The 13,571-nt window shown below is 47.2% G+C and overlaps 1 protein-coding gene across 1 annotated transcript in view; it reads right to left on the bottom strand.

Annotated features, from left to right (window-relative positions):
- The window catches only part of ATP13A1 (ATPase 13A1), a 70,222-nt gene that overhangs the window by 40,311 nt on the left and 16,340 nt on the right, over positions 1-13,571 (bottom strand). The window contains exons 5-7 of the mRNA XM_088455122.1: positions 9,640-9,769; positions 6,692-6,747; positions 4,921-5,047 (exon numbers count right to left, since the gene is read on the bottom strand). Coding sequence (XP_088311248.1) covers positions 4,921-5,047; positions 6,692-6,747; positions 9,640-9,769 — 313 coding nt within the window. The remainder of the gene's footprint in view (positions 1-4,920; positions 5,048-6,691; positions 6,748-9,639; positions 9,770-13,571) is intronic.

The following is a 13,571-nucleotide window of genomic DNA, read 5'->3' as shown; positions in this document are numbered from 1 at the left end:
GATTCTGTTGTTGCCTTTGGTTTTTTTGCAAGTGAATGTGGACTTCAGAAGTCTGTTTTTTTTGCATTTAAACAGATCGGTACTTTAGGGTCTTATCAAGCTCCTCTCTTTTTTGCTGTCATTTCAGAAACAGTGCTTGTTATTCTGTATTAAGAAAAAAAAAAAAAAGAAATACCTCCTCTTTGTTTTTTTTCTATTCAAACAGTGAAACTTTTTTTCCAGAGGTATTTAGGTAGCTATCTGTATTGGTTAGAGTTGTTTTTCTCTCAGATATGGAGAAGCCAGACAAGGGTTCCAAAAAACAGGGATCAGTCACTTTTTATACTTGTACAAAATGTGATAAATTACCAAGAGGTTGTACAGAACCAGGCTCGCTCTGTGTAGGTTGTTCACAGGAAGATTCATTACCGGGAGGTTTGGCTGAACAGTCGGTGATGCCTGATTGGTCCAGGTCTATGGTTGAAGCCATAGGTGTATTACGTCACTCTCAAGCAAAATATATGTTACCCTGTGCTCAAGCTCCTAGTTTGTCTGGTCCCTCGGTAGAGCCCTGATGGGCCCAGAATATGGGACAATGTATCGCTGAGATGGCAGCGTCCCTAAAGAAAATGGTAATGTCAGCAGGGGCCAGCGGCACTAAGACGTTCAGGCTAGTCCTCAGTGGATTTTCCTGGAGATGAGGAGTCAGCTGCCTCTTCCCAGGAAGAAGGGGGAATTAGATTATGACTGGGAAGACACCTCAAACTGATGACTCCCCATCCTGCTTCAGGGGTTTCTCTGCTGGTAGATGCGGTCAGGGAGACTTTGCATCTACAGGAAACAACTATTCCAGTGACTAGTTCAGTTTCTTTCTTTAAACGTAAAAACATGTATCTGTTTTCCCAGAATTTTCACATGTTGAAGAAATATTAAAAGAAGCCTGGTTAAAACCGGATTCCAAATTCCAAAAAAATGTAAGTATCGCTAACCTTTTTTGGAAGAGGATACCAAACTTTGGCAAATTCCACCCCTGGTGGATGCTTCTATTGCCAGGTTGGTCAGGAATACTGTTATCCCCACAACACAGTCTGTAACACCTAAAGATAGATAGGAAGAATGGGGCTATACTTAAGTCTATATTCACTTTGTCAGTTAAATTGGCTTGCTTTCGTAGATCCCAGAGGTAATGGAATCCCCCAGATGGATGAAAAGGGAAATACGACTTTTACTCTCCATAAAATCTCTTCCTTGGAATCCATCTGGGGGATGCTGGGATCCCTCCCTTGTTTGGTTTCCTACTAGGTACCTGTTGGTTTTCTGCTTTCTCAGTTCTTCCGTGGGTCCTTCTCCAGCTTTGTTAAGCAGACTGAGGTTCTAGTGGAAGGGGAGGGGTTATATAGGGGGTGGGAGCCAGTCTTAATTAGCTAGTGCTCGAATCCACAGCTCACTATACATAACCCAGAGGTAATGGCATCACCCCAGATGGACTCCAAGGAAGAGATTTTACGGAGAGTAAAAATCATATTATATACTCTAAATGCCATTTGTGGGGAGGACCTGGAAAAACTAATGTGATTAAAAAAGTAAAAATACAAAAACAAATATGCTTTATTACAGGGATGAGATTGCACTGGACAAAATATAAATTAAGCATACATACATATATTTACTTTGCCAATTCTATGCTGCGCTGCGGTTTTGTCCATCACCCCCCCCCCCCCCCATGTTTTTTTTTTTGTCTTGTTTTGTTTTCCCTGTCTAATCCCCTTCCTGAATGGCTCATTTTATATGTTGTACTAGTATGCCCGTGGCGAACATTTTGTCAATTTGAACCCAGAACATAAGTACAGAGAATGCTTCGCTAGATAAAGGCTAGATCATGAAAGATGTGTGTGAAACATAACCGACTAAGCCACGCCCTTTTATGGTTTTTGGGGATTTTTTTATTGCAACATTTCACCAATGTGTAAGTGCGATGAGATATTTGTCCATAGACTCTGAAGCAAAATGGAACGTTTCCAGAGGGTATTGCAAGCTGAGCCCCTATCGATGCAAATGATAATGCCCTGTTACTCCGCCTTACCGTCTCTCAGCCTCCCGCCAATCAGCGGCTGCCGGCAGCTTTCGTGGAAAGCAGAGAGAAAAAGGGCATTGCTTTCCAGGCGCAAACACGGTGCTGATTGGTTGGGAGTTGCAAGCCTGGAATCGACTTGTTGGAGAAAGTAGGTGAGGGAAGAGCGCCCCCTACGGCAGCAACCTCACGTGTTGTGCCGCCCACGCGCCCTCCCTCATTATGTAACAGCTACATCGCGCAGCCAGGCGGCCAATCAGGAGCCAAAATGGGCAGAATGTAAACAGTATCCACACATGGCTAGGGCGCCAGGTCCACGTGAGAGCACAGACCATCAGTAGTGCGTGAGAACAGAGGTACATGGTTCCTACCAATAGAACTTTTGTTCCAAAGGCACAAAGTATGGCAAGTCACACAATAAAATGATGAGAGAGTTAGTGTAGGTTCCCGCATACACTTGTCAATTTGAACAAAGGACCTCATTCAGAGCCGGACGCTATTTGCGGTCGTTCGTTCAGAAAAAAGGGGTGGCTATTCAAATGAACCGTTCGCTCTTTGCGGTCTGTTCACGCCTCTAGGTCTGAACGAGCGAACAAAACTTGCGGTCGTTTTTTGGATAACTACGCCCCCTGGCCGCTCGCATTCCTACGTCATGTCCGCTATTTATTAGATTAATCGAGTACATCAACCAGCGTATGAACTGCTCGCTATTCTTGTGGTTGGTTTTTCCTACCGCAATCTTGCGAGCAGTTCTGACTATAAAATAACCCAGTGACGTGGTCAATGACGCTGCTGTATTAATTATGCACACCCATAAAACGCCCGTTTTGACCTTTAAGCACGCCTGCGTTCGGATCTCCACACCCCGTTTTCAAGCACCTTCCCCTGTTAGCACCCACATACGCCTCCTCATGTCACTCAAAATAGCAGGCATTCGCTATTTAGCGAACAAACGATTTTCGGCCGCACTGACTGGTTCGCGCATGCATATTACGATCCGTACGCATGTGCAGTTGGGCAAACATCGCTCGGAACGAACGAGCGGCCGCTTACGAGCGGCTCTGAATCAGGCCCAAAATGTGCACTAAGAACCTTATTTACTAGCTGGGAAGGAAATCCAGCGTTGCCCAGGTTGCACAATGGAGCCTGAAGAACACTCGCAGCCTTCATTTTTTTTACACTGTCGTCGCCTATAATCTGGATAATTTTGCAAATCATGAGTAAATAACAGTGCAGACAGGCGTATTCTCATACCGTTTGGAATAGGGTATATCAGGAGCAGACTGACTTACAGAACAGAAATCAGTATACGGTAGAGTCTCAGAAATCACTGCAGAACAGAGGGTGTGATTCAGCTGCAGACAGATGTGCTATAGCAGCTGCTAACAAGTTAGCAGCTGCGATAGCTGTAATATGATAATGCACCAGGAGGCGACCCACCCCCTGTATGCATTACCGATCAGAGCTGCGTCTATCCGATCATCTGCGATCCCTTCGGCCAGCTGAGTGACCATGCAGTCGCGCAAGCCAGCCACCGCAAATGAGTAGAGGATAGGAAATCTCAGTCAGCCGACAGAGATCCTGGCCGCTCCACTCCCCAACGACGGCGTCACGCCCCCGTTTTGGGAAACTGAGACAGTCGATGCCTGCTCCCTGTCCATCATGACAGTCTGCTACCGGACTGCGTGCAGACCCATTCTGCACATGTGCAGTACAGGTTTGGCGCATGTGCAGATTTCCGTTAATCTGGAATCTGTGTGATCCCTGTGACTGCGTCCGCAGCTGAATCGCCCACTGAAATCACTCTGCAGACCAATATTGAAGACCATGTCTAGCAGGGCTGCCATCAGGGGGGAATGCCGGGACTGGAGTCCCGTTCCCAGGCAGAAAGGGGCCTACCCGCAGTGGAAGTGTTTGACTGCGATCAATCTCCATAGGCTAAGCTTTGCCAGCATCGAATATTGTGGATTGATTATGCTGTCTGCCACAGTGTGAATGCATTGAGTGGAAAGTATTGAGTGCGGAGCTGCTCATGAGCCTGCCAGAGTGTGACAGTGTGTGTATGTAGCCAGCACCTCAGCCCCAAAACCTGTGTCATTTAAGTGTCTCGGTTTTATGGGATTGTGTGACAGTATATGGCCCTGACGAAGTTCAAACCTAGACAAAAACCTAATCCTGTTTAAACTACACCACCATGCCAAATTTGGTGGAGATAGGTACAAAACTCTGGCTGTGCATAAATGACAGACACACACACACTTTCTCGCTTATTATATAGATATTCTAAAAGTCAGTTTATAAACAAAAAGTATATTTTTTTCAGTGTTTAACATCTTATTGTTTTAAGTTTCAAACATGTACATCTGCACCACTGATTGCGTATAGCTTATATTAATACCAGACAACTCACAAGTAACTGCATTCCTGCCACTGGCAGCTCTGCAACATGCTATAAGCGCTTATATCAATAGTGGCAATAATAACGGTAACATCTAACAGAGATTATGGATACCAGGTTTCAAAGGTTTCCTAAAATAATATGGATTATAATTTGCTGAACTGTGATAGTGCTTTATACAAGGTGCCATCACAGCATAACCACATTCTAATCAGTAATGAGTGAGGTGAAGCCAGAAACCCCCCAGAAGAATGCAGAGACTGCAGTTGTAGTGGTGAGTGCTGTACCACAGTGACACAATTATTCCATCATTTCATATTACACCAATTTACTGTAGAGGGGGAAATAGGAATGAAAAAATGTTATATTTGTACAACCTTTAATTATTTAAATGACGTACAAAGGCTGGCGTAATGTTGGCGCTAATGACACTGTTGTGAAACGTAACAGTTATTGATGCTCTTGCAGTTACCTTCTATCCAGACATATGCCGCAGCAGCAATGGCAAACACCAAGAGGAAGAGGATGAAGATGAAGGTTTCCAGATTGTTAGCTGTCACACGTTTCACCCCAAATAGAATAGTACGCAGGAGTTTTCCCTGTTCAAGATAAAAACTATTTAAAAACAAAAACTCAAAACAATGAACCAATACACTGAAGGTGCCCACACACATAGCGACTTGCTCCCAATCAGCCGATGTACACCATTTGCCCTGAACTCTCCCCAGGCAGTCATGGTGACGATTTGGAGTTAAAAATGTCCAATCTGACTTAAGATCTATCTTGCAGCCAGTGCATTGTATCCCAGATTGGCTAATCTGCCCTACAGACCGGGAGATCTGAAGATGCAAGGTACGACGAGCGGGGACGAGCATCGGCATCGTGATCAAGAGTAGAAACTCAGGATTTGGACATTTTTTACATGATCTGTCGTCACGATTCGTCGAAATCGGCCAAATAGAATGAAAAGTTGGTATGTGTGTGGGCACCTTAATAAGGGTTGTATCTTACAGCTACCCCTATTTGGTTCTATTGAATTGCAATACATTTGGCTGGTTGAAATTACTATTAAATGTATTAAATAGCTCCCCCTATTGGATTACATCACACTTTCCTGATAGAATTGATTTATTACAGCTCCCCCTATTGGATTGCATCATAATTTGCACATTAACGCACATCGACCTGGGATATTGGTATGTTTGAAAAGAAACAACCTGGGACAAAGTTCCGGGTCCATGACCCTGCTCATTTCCAGGGTTGGGCTGAGACCAGGGAATTTTCCAGGCTGATGGAACTGAAAATTTCCCAGATCTTATATCTGAAAGGGTATAAGAGGCCTATGTAGAAAACTATTTTTACCAGCAATTCTCTGAAAACTGAATTTTTTGGAGGCTTGCCACATTACTTAAGCAGTGTGGCCATTTATTTCTGCTGTGGTCCCCTCTATCCTTGTTCGTAAAAGCAGTCCCCATAGCCGTCTTTGGGAAGAGCGAGAATACCCAATTAACCAAGGCCCGAAAAGCTTAGCCTTTAGAATCTTGGCCAAGTAGCTAACACCATCTTAGACTACACTGAGCAGGCAAGCCTGGTCAGTGGACTCAGCAGTAGAGTGATGGCGCAAGCTATCATTTAACTTTATACTCTTATGGTGCGTACACACTGGGCGATAAAGTGGACGACTGAACGATAACGATATCGTTCAGTCGTCCACTTTATCGTCCATTTTTAAACCCAAAATGATGAACGATGACGACGACACGCGTTCCCGCGGGTCCTTCGTCATCATCATTCATTGGGCTGACATGCAGGCCAACCTGACGATCTCGTCAGGTTGCTGCATGTCAGGGAATGGGGGAGAGAGCCCGGCGCTGAACGATATCGTTAATGATATCGTTCAGCGGCTGTGCTCAATGTCATGAACGATATTGAGCACAGCCTGCCGGGGACAACACTACACGATATCGCTCAGGGAGCATATCGTGTAGTGTGTACCCACCATTAGTCGGGACTGGTTCTTATCAGAGCCCATGTCCAAGCAAGGGGCATTTGATGAATAGGAAACACAAGGCATACCAAAGTGTTCATAGGATAACTTTCAGGAGAAAGGTGAGGAGACCTAGAGAATATAGAATGAGCTGCACTGTTTAGTATATAGGAATAAAGTGTTTTGCAATGAAGGGAAGAAGGCATAAAACTAAAATCAACATTAAATAAATGCCATGGGATGAAGCACGACTCACCTGGGAAGTATTAAATCCAGTTCTCAAGACATAGGCCACACATCCATTATCAAGAGCTGGGAAGATAAAGTCAATGAACTATTAACGACAATGAGATGCACTGATTAAAATCTGTTACGAAGGTAAAAAGTCTCTCAGTTTATTGAACTAAAACATGTGGTTCAATAGGGGTTATATTAGAAACTATTACTACACTGGCCATGCAAACTTCATAAAAAAAAAAAACAGGATTTTGGTACTTACCGATAAATCCCTTTCTCCAATTCCACAGGAGACACTGGAGCTCAAGACAGTGGGGTATAGACAGTGGTAGAGTAGAGCCTGGCACTTTAAATAATTAAGAAGTGTGATTGGCTCCTCTCTATGCCCATCAGCCCCAGTTTAAGAAACTGAGCCCGAGAGGAGACGGTGGACAACAGGAATAAGAGGAGAAGGAAAAGTCCACAGAACGGAACAAGACCGACTGAAGGAGAACTGAGGAACCCACTGCAGTGAGCACATGCAGTCACACAATCCTAAGGAACCAAACAAAACGGCAGGTACGCAGCGCTGGGCGGGCGTCCAGTGTCCCCTGTGGAACGGAGAAAGGGATTTATCGCTAAGTACCAAAATCCCTTTTTTCTCCTTCATCCACTATGGGACTCTGGAGCTCAAGACAGTGGGGACGTCCCAAAGCAAGCCTCCCGGGTGGGAAGCGCTGAGAATTTGCCAAACCCCGCGGCCAAACCACGGGGTCAGGGACCGCCAAGAACCGTATGCGAAATTGAAAGACAAGAGCTGTATCTAGTAGACAACAGAGATGAGAATCGTCTGAACACCGTAATCACAGCTGAAAACAATCGCAGACAGTAGAATCCCAGCACTGCCGGGCATAAACATATTATATTGATATATATGTAGATTTATACAGATACACAGATGCAGAGCTGATGCCGTCCACAGACTTCTGTAACAAAAAGAGTATATCTGAAGGCCAGAGCCATATACTGAACAGTCGACCAGGACCAGTCCTGAGGTCTAACTAATTAGGTGGTTTTCAACCAGCGGAAGGGCTAAATCGTAGAAGTCTCCAACAAATGGAGATCCCACTGGCAAGAGGCAGAGTCGGCAACGAGAGAATTTAGACAACAATTCCATGCAGAGGGTCAGACAACAGGACAATCCAGTCTGGAACCAGAGACACATAATAATGTTAAACTGCCCCTCCTAACGAAAGCTCAGCACTAAGAGCAGGCAGAGCGCAACAGGTCCGCTGGGGACAGGAAGACCCACTACAGCTAACATCCTTCCTGACTACACAGCCAGGAAATGCTGGCTAATGTGCACGGGCGCACACCCGCCCGCTCAGCGGACTGGGTGCTATAGTGAAGAATCCCGCCCGATTCAGAGTGGGGTTGTGCTGGGAATAAGCCCCCGGCTTTATAGTTAAACACAGCGGGAGGCCACCGAGCGGATATTGACATGCCCGGGCCGCCGCTAAGCCCCACCCCCAGCGCCGCATTAATGGCGGTAAACCTCTGGGGGGCCACACTCTAAAATCGCCCTTACCAACGGGGGGGATAGGGGACTCTCCACTGCTAGCGCGATTTAGGCGATGCCAGTCATAACCCCCAACACGCACTGCTGTGCAGCGGGTGGGTGGGGGGTTGGGGGGCTGATAGCCGCATCTGTCCGGCTAAGTAACCATTTGCATCCCTCATTAAATTAGGAGGGGGAACTGGCCAGGGAGGAAACGATGAGCCCGAGACCCAGAAGCTGACTGCCAAGGGCCGCGGCGGGTCTCTTCAGCAACCCCGACATATGTCCGCCAGCTTCCCGACTGCATACCCCAACACTACCCTATTACTGTAAGCTAGATGAGCCTCTTGAGCTCATGCTTGTGTGTGACAGCTGCAGCAGTGTGCGCTATCACTCAGCTGGGAGTGTATGCACACAGCGTGGCAGTGCAATTACCGAGAGCCGCGCTTGTGAGGGAGAGCCCGATACTAATGGCGCCGCTTGATATGCAGGACGCGCCAACTACCGGCTGGAATGGGCAGCATGTTATGGCCACCAATAATAATAAGCCATGCCCCCATTGGCACCGCTTACTATGTGCTGGGGAAGGGGGGGGGGGGGGGGGGAAGAGGGAGGTCGGCCTCAGTGACAGCTGCAGGATGTCACTGTGCCCAGCTATACATCCACTGCTCCTGCTAATCAGGAGCAGTGGTTATACTTACAGGTGCTGGGCTGAGCCGGTTGCAGCTGTGGCGGGTCCTCACAGGGTCCGATGGCTCTATTGTGTGCCCCCCTCCTCAGGGTTGCCGGACACATGCTGCAGTGGCCGTGGCGGTGCCCTTCCAGCGGCTCCCACGTAGTAGGCAGACTGCCACAGCAAGCAGTCTGCCTGTCCTCAGTGCTTGTTTAATAAAAAAACTAATTAAAAATAATAAAAATATGAAAAGGCTGGAGACAGCCTAATGTGCTACCAGCTCTCTCGGGCACATTTTCTAAACTGGGGTTGATGGGGCATAGAGGGGGAGGAGCCAGTCACACTTCTTCATTATTTAAAGCACCAGGCTCTACTCTACCACCGTCTATACCCCACTGTCTTCAGCTCCAGTGTACCTTAGTGGATGAAGAAGAAATACATTTTGATCTGTGTATAAAAATTGTGTGTGTGAAATTGCCATCAAAAAGATTTTGCATGCCATTCTAATCAAAGTATGTTGGGCATTGACCTACGCAATGACAGAAGTGTTTACTCCCTCCTTGGCCTGGAATAACAAAACGACATGCAAACTGAAACACGCAACCATAAAATCAGAATGAAAGTACAGAAATCAATAAATGGATCATCATAAAACAAACAGGGAATTTGGGAATTAAAATCAATGAACAGCACAATGCTCAGTATTTGTGGGGTGTTCAGGTGGACAGCGCTTCCGCTTCCAGACACAGATACTCACATTTGAGGCCGCTGGTTGCCTTCTGAGGAGGAGTGTGCTGCACCACTTTCGTGCCCCCAAAAATGACATGCAATCTGGAGTCAGCATTTAAATCTAGAACATGCTCTGGATCCAAATCTTCAATAGGTTCCTGCAGATTCAAGTTACAGAATATGGTCACGTTTATAAGTATGTCACCAATTTTCAGAGGCGAGTGTGGGCTGAGCAGGGACTGGATGGAGCAGAGCTGAGGTGAGTGGGGTGCAATGCTACAGGGGGAGCAGGACTGGAGGGAGTGCAGTGGGTTGCTGTTCTACAGTGCTGCAACCAAACCTATCACAACCCAGCGAATGATGGGTCCAAAATTACTAGTCTTTACCTAATCCTGTAAAGACATCTGTTCCAGTCATGCTCAGTAGGTGTTAGAACTCTCATATACTAATATCACTGACACTGGTGGGAGGGGTCAGAGTTCCAACCAACTGTCAGTAACCAATGTGGCTTCAGCACGAGTAAGGGCCAGGTTCAAATAAGCGTGGATGCCGCCAAAACAGCTTCCGTCAGTGTTGCAAGTTTTCTGTCGCAGCCTATGGAGGTGTGACCAGAAGTCAGCTACCGTAATGGGCTGGTGAATGCAAAATGCAAACTGTGACAGTCTCTTGCTTGTTTAGGTTGTGCCATTTGTTTTTATTTATCCTACACTCCACCGTGTGGTGTTCTTTGCCTCTCTCTTTTAGGGTTAGTCATTCTCTCTAATAGTTACAATGCTCCTGCCATTAGTATCTGTCTCTGTTACTTCTCTGTATATTAGTCTGTCTGCTTTTATTTACACACTAAAGGTGCATACACACTTGCTGATATTTTGAACTATATCGTTATCGTTCAGTCATTCACTATATCGGCCAGTGTGTACGCTAAAACGATGAAAGATAACAACAAACTGCCAACGATGCGTGCTCCCGCGAGTCGTTGGTCATTGTCTTTTATCGCCCGAACATGCAGGCCAACCTAATGATATTGTCAGGTTGTTGCATGTTCAGGGATGAGGGAGGGTGCCCAGCACTAAACGATATTGTACATGATATTGTTCAGTGTGTGTGCTCAATGTCGTTAACAACACTAAGCATACTCCTCTAGTGTGTACGCATTTTAGGGGCAGATTAATTTATACTAGGGGTGTGTACCGGACACTTTTCGTGTTTTGTGTTTTGGTTTTGGATCTGGATCTTTCTTCGTGTTTTGGATCTGGATTGGTTTTGCCAAAACCACCCTTCCGTGTTTTGGGTTCTGGGTTTTGTGTTTTGGATCTGGATTTTTTCTTAAAAAATAAAAAAAACCCGCTAAAATCACATAAATGGGCCTTTTTTTGTTCCTACGCTATTAATAACCCCAATAACATTAATTTCCACTCATTTCCACTCTATTCTGAACACCTCACACCTCACAATATTGTTTTTAGGCCAAAAGGTTGTACCGAGGAAGCTGGATGACTATGCTAAGCGACACAAGGGGGCGGCACAAACACGTGGCCCATCTAGGAGTGGCACTGCAGTGGCAGACAGGAAGCCAATCAGCGTTATGGTGCCCATTTGCATGTAGCACGAACCCGGGAGATCCGTGCTACATGCATCTGTGTGATTGGCACAGAGCAATGACAGGTCCGTGAGACCCGTCTGTGCTGCTGTGGTAAAAAAAAAAAAAAAAACCTGTGTAAAAAAAGAAAAAAATGGCGTGCACCCCCCCAAAAAAGAGCAACCAGCCCCGGGCATTAGTAACCCAGTGCTGGGGTGTGCTTAAATACAGGGGACAAACGACGTAGGGGTCCCCTGTACTTAAGCACAACCAGCACCGGGCTAGTCAGAACCAGCGCTGGTTGCCAAAATACGGGGGACAAACGACGTAGGGGTCCCCTGTATTCTGCGCAACCAGCTCTGGGCTCTGATCCGGTCCTGGTTCTGGAAATATAGGGGACAAAAAATGAGTAGGGTTCCCCTGTATGTTCCAGAACCAGCACTGGACTTTTTCTAGCGGGGGGCTGATGCCACAGCCAGGGGAGCCCTTTCACCGGGCCCCCCAGCCGCAGCATCAACCCTGACCGCTAGTCAGCCCAGGCCGGGGATCCCTGGAGAGCTGGGGACCCCCCCAATAAAGGGGTCACCCTCTCCAGGGCACCCCAGGCCCAGGCTGATAGCCCGGGGCTATCCCCGCCACCCCTGGTGGCGGTGGGTGGCGGGTTGATTGTGTGGTGTGGTGTAAATAAAGAATATCAAACATTGTCTTTACAAGTAGAACTGCAAGTCCCAGCTAGCCTGCCCCGCATGCTGGTACTTGGAGAACCACAAGTACCAGCATGCAGGGCATTAAGGGCCCACTAGTACCTGTAGTTCACCTGTAAAAAAAATGTTTAAAAAAACACAGGACACACACACCGTGACAGTATAAGTTTATTAAACATACATACACACACACACATGTACACATACTCACCTATGTAACCTGTAGCATCGGTCCACTTGTCCGGTAAAGTATCCCTAGGGGACCTGTGAAAAAAAACATACTCACCATCTCCTATGCGAGGTTCTGTCCTCTTCGTTCCAAAGTAGGCATCCCCGGACTTGGCAAAAAAAAAAAACGAAAACGCGATCCACGAACTTAGTACCGTTCTATAGAACGGTACTTCCCGAATGAGAGCTTAGCGGCGGGGTATCACCATGGAAACCCCGCTGCTAAGCGTTCATTGGCTGAGAGAGGTCATCTCCCGTCTCTCAGCCAATGAACGGCTCCCTCCATTGTAGTCAATGGTGGGAACCGCAGGGTAAACTTTAATAACCTTGCGGCTCCCAGCATTGACTACAATGGAGGGAGCCGTTCATTGGCTGAGAGAGACGGGAGATGGCCTCTCTCAGCCAATGAACGCTTAGCAGCGGGGTTTCCATGGTGATACCCCGCCGCTAAGCTCTCATTCGGGAAGTACCGTTCTATAGAACGGTACTAAGTTCGTGGATCGCGTTTTCGTTTTTTTTTTTTTTTGCCAAGTCCGGGGATGCCTACTTTGGAACGAAGAGGACAGAACCTCGCATAGGAGATGGTGAGTATGTTTTTTTTCACAGGTCCCCTATGGATACTTTACCGGACAAGTGGACCGATGCTACAGGGTTACATAGGTGAGTATGTGTACATGTGTGTGTGTGTGTGTGTGTGTGTGTGTGTATGTATGTTTAATAAACTTATACTGTCACGGTGTGTGTGTCCTGTGTTTTTTTTAAACATTTTTTTACAGGTGAACTACAGGTACTAGTGGGCCCTTAATGCCCTGCATGCTGGTACTTGTGGTTCTCCAAGTACCAGCATGCGGGGCAGGCTTGCTGGGACTTGCAGTTCTACTTGTAAAGACAATGTTTGATATTCTTTATTTACACCACACCACACAATCAACCCGCCACCCACCGCCACCAGGGGTGGCGGGGATAGCCCCGGGCTATCAGCCTGGGCCTGGGGTGCCCTGGAGAGGGTGACCCCTTTATTGGGGGGGTCCCCAGCTCTCCAGGGATCCCCGGCCTGGGCTGACTAGCGGTCAGGGCTGATGCTGCGGCTGGGGGGCCCGGTGAAAGGGCTCCCCTGGCTGTGGCATCAGCCCCCCGCTAGAAAAAGTCCAGTGCTGGTTCTGGAACATACAGGGGAACCCTACTCATTTTTTTCCCCTGTATTTCCAGAACCAGGACCGGATCAGAGCCCAGAGCTGGTTGCGCAGAATACGGGGGACCCCTACGTCGTTTGTCCCCCCGTATTTTGGCAACCAGCTCTGGTTCTGACTAGCCCGGTGCTGGTTGTGTTTAAGTACAGGGGGACCCCTATGTCGTTTGTCCCCTGTATTTAAGCACACCCAGCACTGGGTCACTAATGCCCGGGGCTGGTTGCTCTTTTTTTGGGGGGAGAGGACGCCATTTTTTTCT

Source organism: Taudactylus pleione, unplaced genomic scaffold, assembly GCF_031769625.1.
Source record: "Taudactylus pleione unplaced genomic scaffold, aTauple2 ptg000644l, whole genome shotgun sequence".
Classification (NCBI taxonomy): Eukaryota; Metazoa; Chordata; class Amphibia; order Anura; family Myobatrachidae; genus Taudactylus; species Taudactylus pleione.
This window is presented reverse-complemented; position numbering and strand designations above follow the sequence as displayed.